Source organism: Branchiostoma lanceolatum, chromosome 7 (genome assembly GCF_035083965.1).
Source record: "Branchiostoma lanceolatum isolate klBraLanc5 chromosome 7, klBraLanc5.hap2, whole genome shotgun sequence".
Classification (NCBI taxonomy): Eukaryota; Metazoa; Chordata; class Leptocardii; order Amphioxiformes; family Branchiostomatidae; genus Branchiostoma; species Branchiostoma lanceolatum.
The window spans coordinates 865,945-882,106 of NC_089728.1; the positions used below are offsets into that span (position 1 = coordinate 865,945).

At 43.8% G+C, this 16,162-nt stretch overlaps 1 protein-coding gene across 1 annotated transcript in view; it reads right to left on the reverse strand.

Annotated features, from left to right (window-relative positions):
- Positions 1-290: 290 nt before the first annotated feature.
- LOC136438583 (glycine receptor subunit alpha-1-like) overlaps positions 291-16,162 on the reverse strand; it is a 51,494-nt gene continuing 35,622 nt past the window's right edge. Inside the window, exons 5-11 of the mRNA XM_066433447.1 lie at positions 15,620-15,742; positions 5,823-5,905; positions 3,726-3,872; positions 2,992-3,165; positions 2,518-2,717; positions 2,155-2,289; positions 291-1,899 (exon numbers count right to left, since the gene is read on the reverse strand). Of these exons, the coding sequence (XP_066289544.1) occupies positions 1,675-1,899; positions 2,155-2,289; positions 2,518-2,717; positions 2,992-3,165; positions 3,726-3,872; positions 5,823-5,905; positions 15,620-15,742 (1,087 nt within the window). The 3' untranslated portion in view covers positions 291-1,674. The remainder of the gene's footprint in view (positions 1,900-2,154; positions 2,290-2,517; positions 2,718-2,991; positions 3,166-3,725; positions 3,873-5,822; positions 5,906-15,619; positions 15,743-16,162) is intronic.

Here is a 16,162-nt window from a genome sequence, read left to right on the forward strand (position 1 = left end):
GTTTAGGCCTTATGAAGTATATTGGTTCCTTGATTTTTGTAAGGAAATGTTGGTATAGCAATGAGAACGTACAAGACATTTATAAACAGCTTTAATTCTGAATAGTGCACAAAGTAGACTATGAAATCATGATTTCTCAATAAATGAGACAAGGATCAAGATAAAACTCTAACATTTACAGATGTACGAGGTCTCTACAAACGAACTCGTGTTCAATGCGGTCCCCACAGGATATGCGGTATCCAACTGTAAATGAAACTCATATTCCACGGAAATATCACCGATTCTGTAATACTTATTCTGTTGTGGTACTTTTATGGTCTTAAAAATCCCAAATGTTACCGTGTATCGGTTCCAATTACACGTATCACTGCGGGCGCTTGTACGCAACTTCCTGACGTTCATAGGAAATGTCATAGATTCCAATAACACTGCACAATGTTGTTGTAATCCATTTACTGTATCTCTTGATCTAGAATGTCAATGACTGTAATCAGACTCGACAAGCTTTTGGGGATTTTACGCATCAAAGTTAACAAACTCGTAAAGGTCACATATTCCTATAGTATCTACATCGCTTTTATACGAAGAACTTTATTGCACGAATATTGTAGCAGGTACAAAGTATGGCAACAACAATTAACATAGAACAAGACATAAGTATGGAATTAAACTATTCACTGCAACAAAATGACCATCTTATGTAAGGAAATCTGCCTACAAATGACATCTACCTACGTTCATACAGAACTAAATGTGATATGTGGACGCAAAACACAACACAATTAACGAGAATGATTGAAAAACAGGGTCTATATGGAGTTTCTAAATGGATATAGCTTATATGGCTATATCCGAATGTCCTCAATGGAGGCATTTAGTATAAGTGCTCCTGTAGATGGACTGTATGAACTTCGGCTTGAAGAACGGATGTCATCTGTAGGATTCGCCTTAGATACACAAGCTCGTGATACGTACAAGTAGCTACAAGTCTTGGTCCACAAAAATATTGTCTTCAAATTAAGACAACTCACAGAGGCATCCGGTGGTTCGTTTTCTTGTGCGGCACGTCTAGTTAGTATCTACAAGGCCTCGAATCGGTCACTAAGGACACAGTATACGTAGGAAAGTAGCCTTTTCCAAAGAACTCAACAAGCTTTCCTCAGGTATTCCATAAGAAAAAAAAAAACAGGAACTGATATGCATAATTGTACTATATACGTTTACCTTCATTAAACCTCATGTCAATCTGAGACACAACAACATTGATTTTATGTATATATATACGTTTATGTCCGCTGCCCAACTGTCCTGCATTCTTTAGCTGTCGTCTCTCTTTCCCCTCAAGTTCTAAAAGGCTTTCCATGGCGCCTCCAAACTGTCGATTCGCGAGAGACTCGATAGGGGGCGCTATTCCTCCTTTCACAAGGACACGGCTTTTAAATGGGATATCCCCAAAGTCCTTCATACGTCTGCGTATTCCCATAAACAGGTATATTCAATATCTTAGTCCGTGGCTAAGACCATCCGATAAGACACTACAGAAGACGGTTCCATGACCTTGTGTTCAAAGCCTGGGCACATCATTTTTCCATTTAGACGATGATCGACGCCTCAGGATTAAGTGCCCCAGTTTTCTTGACGTTCTGCTCACTAGTTGTGACGTTTCGCAATTCAACGGACCACGAAGAAGTAGACCGACCAGTAGAGGAGGTTGAACAAGAGGAAGGCCAGAGGAAAGAGCATTTTGCTGATTTCGTCGATTTTCTCGGCAATCTGCCTTCCGTCCATCTTTTTCACCTTTACCGAAATCTCAAGGTGGTTCTGATTCTGGGAGTCTTCTTGTATCTTAAAGAAATTGCAGTTTTCTGCAGGCTCGCTGGGTGTCTCACTCTTTGCCTGAAGGGACAGAAGAACACATATCTGTGAGATGTTGACATTCATCTTTTCATTGAAAAAATTACTCGCCTATATGCGACCGCACGTTACTGATCTTGTGCACGATTGTAAGTTTTTGAAAAGCAATTAGCACATATCTGTGTTGTTCCTGAAAAGTAAGATGATGCCAAAACAACTAATAGAAACACATTAATTGAAAAATGCAAAATACCCTTTTGCTTGAAAATTAACGTCAAAGAAAGTTTGAAGACGTACTCTGATAGTCCTTGAGATGTAGTTGACGGAGGCGTACTCGATGAGCGCCAGGAAGACGAAGAGTTGACAGACGAGCAGCCAGACGTCCACGGCCCGCACGTACGACACCTCCGGCATGGCCTCCGTGCGACCGCTCTGGGGAACACAATCACAGCAGTGACAAAAGGAGGCAACCAGAGATGGAAAACTTCCTTTAGACTTTGTCAAGAAAGCTCTACTGAGAAAATGAACATGACTAGACGCTGTTGATGAGATGATCCGTTTCTTTATCATAGATAATTAATGGCAAAATCCGAAGAGCATGTTTTTTATTGACTTGTGCATGGTAAAAAAAGTGACGTTTTGAACAGGGTATTTGCCGACCTGTGTGATCATGGTGAGGACGGTGGTGACTCCCAGCGCTGTCCTGGCCGGGGCCGCGTCCTTGTTGAGCCAGAAGGAGATCCAGGACATGGCCACGATGCTGATGGACGGGATGTAGGTCTGCAGGAGGTGGTAGGACAGCCGCCGCGTCAGGGTGAACCGCAGCTCTCCGGTCGTGAAGACCGAGTCACCCTGCGTTACTGCAAAACATGCACACATATGGGTTCCTCAAGGATGGATACTAGGCCCTTCTTGTCCTTACAGTGATGGTTAGGATGATGCTCATGGTGGGACATGTCTACTCTCAGCCCCCTCCCAATCTACAGTGTAAAACGTGTCGCGGCTTACCTGAATGCAGGCTAATGTCTTCCTGGACAAACTAACAAACAAACAAACAAAAAAACTTTTAAAAAACTAACTAACTAGCTAACTAACTAACAACATCTGTTGTACCCAGCGTTTGTTGCATCTCACCTGCCTGTAGGCTGTCGCAGTCCTGGACCGTGCCGTTGTGACAGACGCCGCTGAAGTAGTTACACGTGCGGCACTCCTGCGAGGTGATGCGCTCCACGCTGGTGCACTGCTTCCGCAGGCAGTTCTCCGTCTCGCCGTAGTCGCACGCGCCGCCTTCGTACACGCAGATCGCCTCTGCAACAATGCAGCAATTTTGTTACAGGTAGGTCACATTTGTAGCAATGTAGCGATATAACCGGTACTCATTGAACGACATGGCAATCATGCAGTGTCCTAACCGAAACCAAACGTCGCCGCCTTCGTACACCCAGATCGTCTGTAGAACAATGCAGCAATTTCGTTCCAAGTATATATGGCTTCTGTATATCACACCTGGAACTATGTAGCCATGTATGTAAAGAGTAGATGTCTGTGTTGTTACGATGTGGCAATTAAGTTCTGCCTTGACTGAAACCTATGACCGCTACACAAGCGCCTCATCCATGCACATAGATAGCCTGAGGGAATGGAGGAATTTACACTCACGCAATTCAGCCATATTGAAGTATGTAAAGACTGATGCGTATGCAAGAAATTCTGTAGACAGTTGATTGCCATCTACGTCCAGAAAATGACCACTTTTCGCTTTTAGCTTTTGCCTACCAGCTTTTCGGCTGTGACATCACATACAAACATCCTACAAAGCTATAATGATTTTCCAACATCTGCTTGGAGATGTTGCTATGACAACCCACCAGGTAACACCAGCGAGTTGACGTAGGCAAACGTCTCCACCGTCTCCAGCTGCAGCTGCGAATGTAGCCCGGATGTACGCGTCACCACCGGCGTTGCCCCGGGAAACCAGTATGTCGACCATCCCCACAAGATCCGCACGCCGCCCACTGTAGAGGGATGGCAGGGCTCGGTTAATGTTGGGCTGGGGTTATCTAAACCCTTGTTTGGGGCAAAATTGCTCAACTGCAAGGGCACCAAAGATTTCTCCGTTTCTTACTCATCATGCCAGATTATCTGTAAGGCGCAATCTCCCATTGATATTCTACGGGAATATAGGACAACGGAAGGCATTTGGTAAATCATAACGAGCTTAACATTAACATAAAAGTTGTAATCATATCCTGAATGATGACAGAATGTAAGTCTGTCTAAGACCAAGGCTATATATTTCAGTGGCGTTTATTTGAATGCATCACAGTGTTCCTCGTGTCAGTAATATGTCCTAGCTCATTGCGATTTAGAACTTTGATGTCCTAATTTGTTATACCCAAACTCTCATGTGAACGGCACGTATTCAATTTTACGCCTCGGCTTGTGGCACATCTTTGTAGATGACGTTCTAATCTACGGTTAGGAAGGGAATCCAATTTCGTTGCAGAAACCTCAGTTCGATTTTCCAGATGTTGGAACCGTGCCATGTGACATGTCAGGGAGGCGATGTTCTTGAAGAAAGAGTTACGAAAATAGACGACCTGAAATATTGCATACATGCTTCTTACTGAACTCGTTTGTCAGTAAAACAAAATTGCCTTTGCCAGCTTTAGATCTCCAAGATTGTTAAGATCTATTTGATATAGATTTTTAGCTATGCCTTTTCATCTATCGCATTATAGCTGTGGCATATTGATGCAAATAACTATACTTTTATCTTCCCTCGCTTGGAAAGATGTATTGGCGATGCGGGCGGTCTTCTTTCACTATGAGACTTCTATCGCCACCATCTCATCTGCGCTGATAGCGTGTTTGGACGGTAGCCAGCAACAGGGGAGAGCAGGTGCTTTGTGGTCGCTCTTGGGCCACCTTGGGCTTTATTCTGTGTAATTACTGTAGTTTTCATCTCGAAAGTACGTCTGTGTCTCTAGATGTGTCGATCAAACTTTACAAGTAAACTTTCTGTCCACCATAAGAAAGAAGTGAGTCTTTCGAGAGCAAAAGAGGTAATCTGTATCATAGTATTTACCCAGTCGAGACGGGGGCTGAAACAGACGTTGGGGTTTAACATTGCAGTAGTGAATCACTATGGATGAAGAAGACCTTGGGAATGGCAGAAACCTCGGAGGAAGCTAACATTCGTCGTACCATTTTACCTTAAGCTTTTTATATTGTTTTCAGTGAGATTATCGTGGCGCAATGACGTCGACGACGGTGATTATGACATTATCAATATCAGCTGTCGACGGCTGGATCTGCACATCATATGCAATTCTCAAGTCGTCTTTTACAATTTCGTGGTGCTGAACACATGGATGAAGAAGGAAACCCGTGACTGACGGATGTTGACTAGAAGCAACACTGCCTGTTCGAATCACGACCGTGTCGCTCACCCGACATGCACGCTACCGGAAAGGGTCTTTAAGCCGTGTTCCACTGTTCATAGTGTTTGCCGAAAATAGCTATGGGAATTTCCCCTCTACAATGAATATTGTACATAGCGTCTGCCTTCTCTGTCGCGACCGATGGAAGTTAAGTTCCTCATGATCAGTGAGCCAAACTGGTTCCAGATCACTTTTACTTTCCTTCTTTCGTCTGATAGTTGTGGCAGAACCTTGATCACGAGTTAATTCACCAATTCATGCTTTAGGCAGAACGTTTTAAACTGACCAAATACCTGCTACAATATTTTCTGCCACATGACAGTCATGAATGCTATCACATCCACCCCTCCAAGAATACTACTACATTTCTATCTTAAAAATATTGTATGATGGTTGAGGCAGAACTTCGACCACGCGGCAAGACGGTATGACTGAATGTTGATCACGGTTTGATAGTGAAGTCGTAATTCACGAGTTATTTCTGCATGCCGAAAGTAAAAAGAGAGAAAAAGCGTGACTCACGGATGTTGAACAGGACGCTGCACTTCTGCCTGTCCAGCGGGTAGGCCTGGAGCTGCATCAGGCAGGTCACCTTCAGGGTGTACCTGCACGGAAGGGAACAGAGTGGTCAGTTTCTCTGTGGAATAATAGTTTTTTTTCTGGTTTCTTCGGCTAACAATGAGATCATGAAGACCATCCGGCCATCAGACCGGTGCAATAGCCTAATTGGTAGAGTGTTCGCCTTGCACCGTCACGGTAGGTCGTGAGTTCGAACCCCGGCCGGTTCATACCAAAGACTCTAAAAATACATGCTTCTTTCTCTTAGCACTCAGCATTTGGGAAAGAGCATGGAAGTAAAACACACACATCACTACCAGCGGACCAGCCCCCTGCTGTAGTGACTTGCACTTGTGTGGCCCAAGAGCTACGAATGGGAGATGGGCGCCCCCCTACGCATTTTCGATGTATGGGACCACTTTAACTTTAACTTTTATCCGGCCATATCTATTCCTTTTCCCGATTTCTTCTCCTCCAGCTAAAAGATGATGCAAGCTTACCTGTCATAAGATCTGTCAAATTGAAAAGTAAGTCTCAATTTGGGAGTTGCTACAAAAAACAAACTAACGCGTCCTTTTAAATTTTACTATGCAAAGTTATTGGGTATATAACAAAAATGTCCCTAACTCCATGCGGCACCTTTTACCCGCAGTTTTATTCAAACAATGACCAAGGTGCGTCATCGAATCGTTATGTTTGCACCACCATAAGGTGCATGCAGCGCTGCACTTTACCGTCCTCAGATGTATTAGTAGCCACAAAACGTCCATGCGTATCCAACCATTACAGCGAACACCTGATGCTTGGTGAGCTTTCTGAACCAGCACGCCAGGAAACCGGCCTCTAGTCACACACCCATCCATTTTCCCACCCCGGCCTGGGATTTCCGCTTGGGGGAAGCCTCTCCGTCTGACTTGAAAACTGTACATTGGGGTTAAGTCTTCCTTCTATAGCACCAAAGGTGAGCAAAGCAAATTTTGCACACCTCATTACCTGTTTCGAGCGCTTAATTTCCTTTTCTCGTGCTCAGTGACATTTCACAGGTAAGTACGCTAATGGGTCGCCTATTCGCTGTCCCTGGACGATGCCTTCTGGAGTTTAAAGCAGCTGTCAGAATCATCGATTTCAGGTTCACGTGTTTAGAGCGGTGACAGGTCAAAACTTGGAAAATCACCTAAATCGTCACGTCAACCATGACTACCTCATTTCAACTTTGATTTTACTGCGTTTAACTTAACGAAACTTAATTGGCATTGAAAGTTGAAAGATGGGAACTGTATTAGACAAAATAAGGACTCTTGTGTTCATGTCTAATGAAGAAACAGAATGACTCAGAAAAGAAGAGGCCATGACATCTTTCCCTTGATACGGTTTCGAGAACAACATGTTTAATTTTTCTTCTGGATGTATCGCGTTCCATTTCGAAGAGCATGCCACCTGCATTGCAGTATTTTATATTCAAGTGTCATGTAGGGGTTATTGTCTTTCTAAACTTGAAGCTTCAATTGTTGAATATACCTCCAGACCGCCAATGGCGATGGAATCGGACCGAAATCACATAGAACAAGCCGCTAGGGGACCCAAAATCTAATCATTTCCAGGTCTCATCAAGATCTACCCACCTACCAAATATCAAGACAATCTATCCAGGCCTTCTCCAGTTATTCTGCTTCTTTACAAACACACACACACACACACACACACACACACACACACACATACAAACGCTACCCTCTGCATAACCTTCTCGGCGAAGGTAATTAGGTTAGATTATCCTGCCTATCACAGTTGATCGATCGCAATTTGTGTAAAATTGTCGCTAAAGTTGTGCAATTACTAAATTAATGGAGAGCTATTACCAGGCGTCCATTTTCTGCTGGGCCAATCACGCGTGCTCCCACGTGAATGCAAAAACAAGGCGTAGGCTTGACATATCATCAAATACACACTCAGTCAGTAAAACTTCACAAAAGGCATCGGGACCAAAGTTGAGCCATGCAAAATCAGTGCTTTCAGGCGAAGATACATACATGTTGACTATGCCACCGGATGTGGAGGCAAAATCAAATCAAAATCTTTCAAATGATCATCCATAAATCGTCTCTAATCAACGTCAATAGCCGAGAATACATTTGATGTTTAATGAACGAAAGTGGCCATTAATGCAGTACAGCATCAGTAATGGATGTGCATTTAACGTCTTCCGTCAATGGGTATTCTCATCTAATGGGAAAATCAAGAAAGCTTAGTCGAATGGTTTTTCATCAAATCGTAAGTGGGCCTAGGATGAAACCATTATTGCGGAAAAAAATGAGCACATTAAGTGGCAAATTTGATCATTACATTTGCCGTTCTGTTTGGTCGATCAATTAGCCCATGACGTGGGCAGTGAGCACCCACTGCTGTATTTGACGTTATTTTGACCCGTGATGATTAAGGCTTATGAACGTGGCCATCTCACCAGAATAGAAAACGTGAACAATTTTACTACAATGAAAGAGTGCACACTCTAGCTGACAGTTGAAAATGACATCGACGACTTTGAAGGCTGTATTTGAAATGTTTGCCCTTTCTGTAGTGGAGAGATACCGTGGCGAGGAAAAGAGCCACATTCCATCGGACGTCTTGTGAAATAGATGTCAAGAAACATTAAATAAATGGTTTATCGGGGGCGACATTGACGTGGTTACTCTTGCAGAGAAACATCAGCACATTTAATAGTACTTTAGTCAATGCACACATACGCAAACCAGTCATTTCGGTACAGGGAGCCTCTTATCTTAAAGCGGGTCCTGTAGTCAGCTTTTCTTTTAGTATTCGGCAAATGTAGTGAATGTACACGGACGTTCTGCCGAAATCTACGAACCGTACCCCTGACGGAAGTCCCGGTGGAGGCTAGATTGTCGAGTCGTGACGACACTACTCATCGTCAGTGATCCGTCAGCGCTGACACGACTCTCTTGACACATGACGTGTAATGACGATGTATCAGCCGTGGACGAGAGTTCCGTGTTTGTTGATGAATGTCGAATCAAGGACGATTACACCAGGGACCAATAACCAAACCGTGATAGCCAGCAGTTTGTGTACCCAGACGGGTCCGCGAACCATCGATTAATGAACCTTCCTGTAAATATGGTATCAGCTAAACTGTCAGGCACTTGAGAATCTTGACATTTTGTAAGCCACACTTCGTCATGTGAGGTAAACTAGCTACACAAATTGTAACAAACGCTGATCGAACTGCCACAAAGAATGACTGCTGTAGCCAATGGCTGCCTGCTGGTGTCAGTGGTCCGTCAGCGCTGAAAAGACTCTCCTGACAAATGACGTGAGTTCCGTGCTTGTTAATGAATGTCGAATCAAGGGCGATTACACCAGGGACCAATAACCACACCGTGAAAAGCAGCAGTTTGTGTAGGAACCCAGTCTGGTCCGCGAATCATCGATCAATGAGCCTTCCTTCCTGGTCCATGAGTGGCGTGTCAGCAACTTGGCTATCTTGACAGTTTGTAAGCCACAAACAGTAATATAAGGTAGATTAGCTATATAAATTGTACCAAACGCTGATGGAACTGCCACAAAGAATGACTGCTGTGGCCAATGACTGCCTGCTGGTGTGCTACGTCTATTGTGGCCTACACGATTCCCCACATCTTCTGAAAACTTTCCACTAGATTTACACTAATTGGCCTGTCGGTAAGAAGGTTTAAGTCAGGACGAGTTATTCTGCGCCAACCCGTCCTGGCCACAAGGGGATATCACCGAATTAGATGAAGCAGGTTTACTCGCTGCAACGAAGGTGCTGGGTGAAGGTCTCTAAGTAATACAATTATCTGGAGATAATGCAGGCATGAATTGCAGTCTTTCAAGCGAAATTTACCAAATCTTTTGTTTGCCTTTGTCTAGCTGTCCATATCGGTACTTGTCACATTGTCGTTTTCCAGCTATTCGGAAGACGGATGAATCCATGACTACATAACCAAAAGTGGAACATCTACCTTCTAATTGTATCAGTCGGTGAAGGCCGTCTGCACGTTACTTTTAGACTGAAGTTTAGGACTCCTTAATTACCAGATTACTAGTTTGATTGTTCTTTCCAACCGTGTAAAGATCAATCAGGCAAATCTGTATCCCTCCGCGTCCGAGAGTGTTGCCATGGGGATTGACATTCGTAGCCATGTTGGAAATAGACTTGTTTCCGTTCCCGGAAGAGCGGAGACTGAAGTCGCAGCTGCGCTTCCCGGAACAGGAGAACCTCGGCAATTAGGATTTTAATGGTTTCATGCTCAGACAGGTTCCCGGCAAGTCATTTGTGTCAGGCGGCAACGACGGCGGCGTATAGGAACGGACACCTCTTCAGATCTGCAGTAGGAAATAATGGTGAGAACTGAATGACTTCAAAAGTTTCTTCCACTTTCAAGTGAAATGCATTAACTGTCGATAATTTTATTTATGAAGCAGTCCCAGGCCAACCATTCCTGCTCACCCTTCTAATCGATCTATCTTCCCAGCGTGAGCGGGTATTCTCGATTAGAGACAGCGTTTGAAATCTCACAAGTAGCTGCCCCCTGTCACACCTGCACAACCTTTCTGCTCTCGGGCTTTGTCAAATTGATCCGGATTCCCAACTCTGTTGTCACCGCCGGTCCGGGATTTGGAGCTGGAATCAGAATCGGTCCCGTGCGTCGCACCGTAGTTGATTGGTGTCAGAAGTCACGTCCGGAGTTACAGTTCTGGTTCCCGACAGACAAAAGCGAGCAGAAAAAGTGGGTCAAGGACTGCATAATGTGAACGTTTCCCTGTCTGGGTGTTACAACATTCATCGATCTGTTACGGAAACGCCTACTACTTAGTGTCCAATCATACGACACGCCACACTAATACCGTAGTATTACGCGATCGAGCCATTCCTGCATTCTATGTACTAGTATCTTCTAATAACTTTTTATAGTCTTCAATGGTCACGTTCTCGTGTGTCGACTTACAGATTAACATTATATGGCACATCAGCATGATATTGTGCCGAAACGATGAGTCAGAATACCGTTATCATACCTGCTTCCGTATGCCTGATGACTTTATTTATTAAAGGGTCTCCGTTTATGAATTATTAAGCGGATTCATTGAAGATAATCACAGTAGATTCTGCGGTGATGACTCTTTCATACCGCCATAAATAAGAGATCTCGTGGACAAGCAGCAACGAGAAAGTTGAAGGCTTCAGACTCAAGTTCAATTAAACAACTTGACCTATACAAACTTTAATACAGCTGACGCCATCAATAATTATGGCTCATTGTTCAGGCTCAACGTCCGGTCAAACCAGGCAGACCCATGGACATGCGTCGGCAATGATCTGTAATTGTCAGTTATAAGGCTGATATTGATTGACTTGGTCCAAGATTACGCGAGTACGCGAACGACTGATTTGTGCATAGGTTGTGAAGAGATCAAGCAGTCTTTAATGTCAGTCATGGTCTCTCATATCATGATTCCACGCGAAAAGTATCAATCGATATTCAGAGGTACGGAAATGGTGCGTCAAGGAAAAACATTGGTTGTACAGTGGCCATTCTCGTTATACAATCCATGGCAAACTTCACACGGATGAAGGAACGATCAAGGTCAGACTATTCTCCAGTCGGGCGGCAGGAGTTAGTTTCCAGTTGGTAAAGTTGCCAGTGCACACGAATGGAACCAGACGTGATATCAGACAAGTCTTGCGTGATGGGTACTCATCTGTATAGCATTGTGAGTTGCTTGAGTCCATCTGATTAGATACTTTCCCCATATCCCGAAAGGGATGATCTGTCTTTTCATAACGGCTCTGTCCTCTGAATGACTTTGGCAAAATGACTACCAACATCATCATCATAATGTCGGGCGTTAACATTATTAACAGATAATGTAACTTGTGGAGAAGATGTCTGAAATTAGATGCTTTGCTGGCAATGTCCTCTGCCTGACTAGTACTTTGGCAAAAGGATTACTGACATCATCATCATCATCACGTCGGGCGGCTTGCCCGGACTAAGGCTTCTTAGCTCAAAACAGAGAAATGTTATTTGCATCTGTCGGTATGAAAGGATGTCCGAACTCCGATGCTTTGCTGGCGACCTGCATGTAGCATTAACCTAAAGCATGTTGGCCCCTCATCTACTCCGTTATATGATCCTCAGTTTTCGCTTCTAACGTCATAGATCTCATGACCTGTCTATATCATTTGATGATGAATTTCACTTGTCAATAGAGTGTTGAAAGTAACAAGACGAACGTGATGGGACATACGACCTCGTCCTCTGCTAAGTGTTTCACAAGACGTGGTCATATCAAGTACATCGTAAATCATGACAATGTCGGGGCAATGCCAAGTTCGTCATAAAGACGCCACAGAGTCAAGTTCATCAAGATCAAACAAATTCGTGTTCATCATAGAGAGGTCACAAAGTCGTGTTGATAAAGACGTAAGGAAGTCAAGTTTGTCTTTAGACGCGTCCAAATCAAGTACATCCTCAATCATCGAAATGTCTGGGCAAAGTCAAACACATCATGATGTCAACTTCATGAAGTTTAACAAAGTCAAGCTCATCATAAAGACATTACAGTGGCAATGTCTGGGCAAGTCAAGCTCGTCAAGAAGACGCACGAAAGTCAAGTTCATCAGAAAGACGTACCAAAGTCAAGTTTAACAGAAAGACGTACCAAAGTCAAGTTAATCAGAAAGACGTACCAAAGTCAAGTTTGTCAGAAAGACGTTATAAAGTCGAGTGCACCAGAAAGAAAAAACAAAGTTAAGTTCGTTGTAAAGACATAACAAAGTTAAGTTTCTGTTTGATAAATAGCCCAAGTTGTTATCTCCAACATTCCCTCCCCCATGCCGCCCCACCTCCCCGACCTTAGCGATCACACCCCGCTACCTGCCCCGGAGACTGCGATCTGCAGGGTCCATCAGTTCACAGTGTCAGTCACTAGGGACCGCTGGTGACGTCAGCTGCTGGATCCTTTGTGCTGATGACCCTGATATATCGGGCAGATAAAGTAGAAACCTGGGGGCTCGGTGGAACCTGTCAAAGACTAATCTCTATTGCCGCGAGATGTGCTTTATACGGAGTACAGCGGTGACCTGAGGCTAGGGCGGGGTAATCAGATTTATTGTATCGAATAAGTTCCGTCTTGTTCATCTATATGTACGGAGATGACCTGTTGATAGGCTTATGTGTATTCGAGTTTGTTGGGGAATTGCAGTGGAGTGTATCTAATATTCTTTCATTTATTTTCACTTACTATGTGCCTGACAACGAGTGACTTTTAGTTGGAAAGAATCATGGCATTCATTTAGTTTTATCTGATCTTTATCATAGCGTGACGTTACTGTAACTTTCATTAAGATTGCCTTTTTATTGTTTTCGTTCGGTTTCATGTTTAAGTATATCTCAAAACAAAACGTAATCAAAGGCATAAGAAATGAGATGAATGTCCTCCTTATCATAATGAGATCCCTACAATTTTCTCCACAGCTCATTATCATCTTCTGCCAGCCGAATGGAACCGGCTCGATGGCTCCCGCTCAGCGCGACAGCCGCTATAACCGTGCGAAATGAGCCTATCTATTACCTACTGCGGAACGCTGCTGACTGCCACAGAGCGAGACATTGCTGCGATGACAGCCTGTTCTATCATTAACGTGATGATGGCAGCGATTGGTCTGTCGTTAGGACGGGTCGATTTACAGGATTACGTAAAACGGAGATCATTGTTCAATAATGTATGCATACCTGCGGTGATTTTATAATCGCGTGTTTTTGCAGCAATTTACGAAGTACGAATTGTATCTAGCGTGATCAGAAAATACTAAATCAATTAAGGGCGTCCTGCTGAGTGTGGAAAGGTATGAGAGGAGAGAGGAGGCGAGGAATCATATCTGCATTCCTGAAGAATACCAGACGTTATTACACGCGCAGTCAAGGCAGCATATCTGGCTTGTTAGTTGCCCAGAAACTTGATAGGCAATAGTTACTGAAATAAAGTAATATCTTTAAGGTAATATCTAACCAATTTAAGCAATCTAAGAAGACAAGTTTATTGCCATGGCTACTGCAGGCGGTACAAATCCATCTGAAGTCAGATGTACAATAAACACCAGTCAATGAGAAGTTTCATCTCGATGCTGCTGTAGAGAGAACTAAGTTACGGTCTGTGTGGGACTTCCGGGCGAACCTAACGGCTGTTACAACTCGAGATGCGCAGTAAATATTTAAGAGCACTTCCTGACTGTGCAATAAGGCTATCACTGTCTTAACGAGAGAACTTGGATGAGATATCGCCATGTCGGATGTATGTAGGTTTATTGCACATGAAAACTTTACAGCTTTGCCGAGAGGGGTTGTTACTTTTCCGAGATGTTCGTTGATTGTGGAACGTGTCCCTGGACCAAAAGGACCATTCTTTATGAGGCCAGTGCTATAGGGCATATTCACACACTTAGTCGTATTTTTCATAAGTCAAAAAGGTTTGATATGGAACAAGATTTTTCGAAGTGGTGAATGAAGTCCGTTATTTTGTGCATTTTCTACATTGTAGCTCGTTTTCGAGCTTTAATGGTAAAGTGTTCTTCTGGTTTTCTCTTCTTTGAGCACAAACATTCTGTAGCCCACTTAATGTAAATAACCACTCGTCTAAGAACATCATTATCAGTAAGGTTCTTTCAAAAAAACTGTTTTTTGAACTGTTGGAAGTTTGGTAATTAGGTCGAGCTGATCCGGGTCCTCCAACTTCTTCACACGTCGCTAATAAGGATGCTTTTGTTTTCTCTTCCCTCCCACAGAGCTGAACATTTCTCCTGCTCCCCAGACTGCAGGGTCGGGAAAAACAAACGCAGTCTATTACCGACCGTGGATGAGGAATGGGGCATGAATCAGCCGAAGAGTCCCGGACGGACGGAAGTTCAGCAGGTCAGGATGAAATATGGAGCGCTAATGGAGACGCGGACAGCTCCCTTTCTTCTAACGAGGTTCTGAGTGGGCCCGGAACTGACGGCCTGGCTTTGTTACTCCCACATTTCACTCACGGTGCTACTTACCGCTCCCTCTGAGGTCGTTCTGTCTATTATTACCCGGGAAAATGTGAAAAGGCAGTCTCCGAACCATCTTGGCGCAGAAATTGAGTCCATTCCCGAAAGGATGGAGTCTTAATAGACATATTCGGCGAACGATTTGTTTCTCCACTTCCTTTCATCCCTCAGACTCTTTGAGGTCAAGGGGAAGAAACTACTTTATTTGCTTCTCTTTTGAGAAAACAAAGTTTGTAAAAGTCTCTCAATAAGTTCTACCCATGTCCAGATCACTTGTCCAGATAATGAATATGTTATCTCTAAGTTTTGCTTAACAGACTGTTTATCATAATGTACGTTGCAATGGTAAGTGAAATCTTTCTGGTCTTCGTGTTGCCACTTGTGTGGATTCTTCTTTCGGTTTTTTCAGTTGACAGTTGTGTCCATCGGTTATTTGGGCGATGTAAATGGCTTGGTCCGGTGGTTGCGAACCCCTCCTATTGACCACAAGAGTTAGAGTACATTCTAGCCTGTTGCTTTTGAACAGTGAACCGCTGCAGTTGAGAAGTGACCTCCAAGCTTTAGTTACCGCTGGTCTTTGTGATTTTGGCAACTGCAGTACATTTATTTCTCTTGTTCGGGAGAAGTAATGGGAATACTACCATTCCAAAGAGACCAACCTAGATCATATTGATCAGTCTCCACTCACCATCTCATCTGCAGCACGTTCCCCTCGGGCGACACGCTGACGACAGGGTGGGACTCTCCCGACTCCTCCTTCATCACCACCTCGATACTCGGCTTCCAGATGTGCATTTCCGGGGGCGGAGACCTGCAGAAGGAACAGCCCAGTCCACTATTAGGGACAGCCCACCCAACTATCAGCGGAAAGGTCATCTTTGGTAAGGAATATGTTAACTTTCCAACAACCAAAAAAACTACAATTAATCGACCTTTTCCCTCTCCAGGATGAATGACCCACCACGTCGGTCAGGTGACCTTACGGACACGTGACTCCAGTGATGGGTCAAAGGTAAGTGCCTGTGGTCACGTGTCCAAAGTGATGGATGACTCTTCTTGAAGATTTCCGAACGTACTTTCAAAAGTTCGTTATGTTGTAGTTTTCTTTTCATAGATCAAAGTCTAGAATTTCAATAAGCCCAATCCATTATTGTCTTAAGTTAATTAGCGATAATAATTGCATGGAACTTGAAAAATGATCAGTGTGTTCTCTTCTTCCCCGGACTTTAAT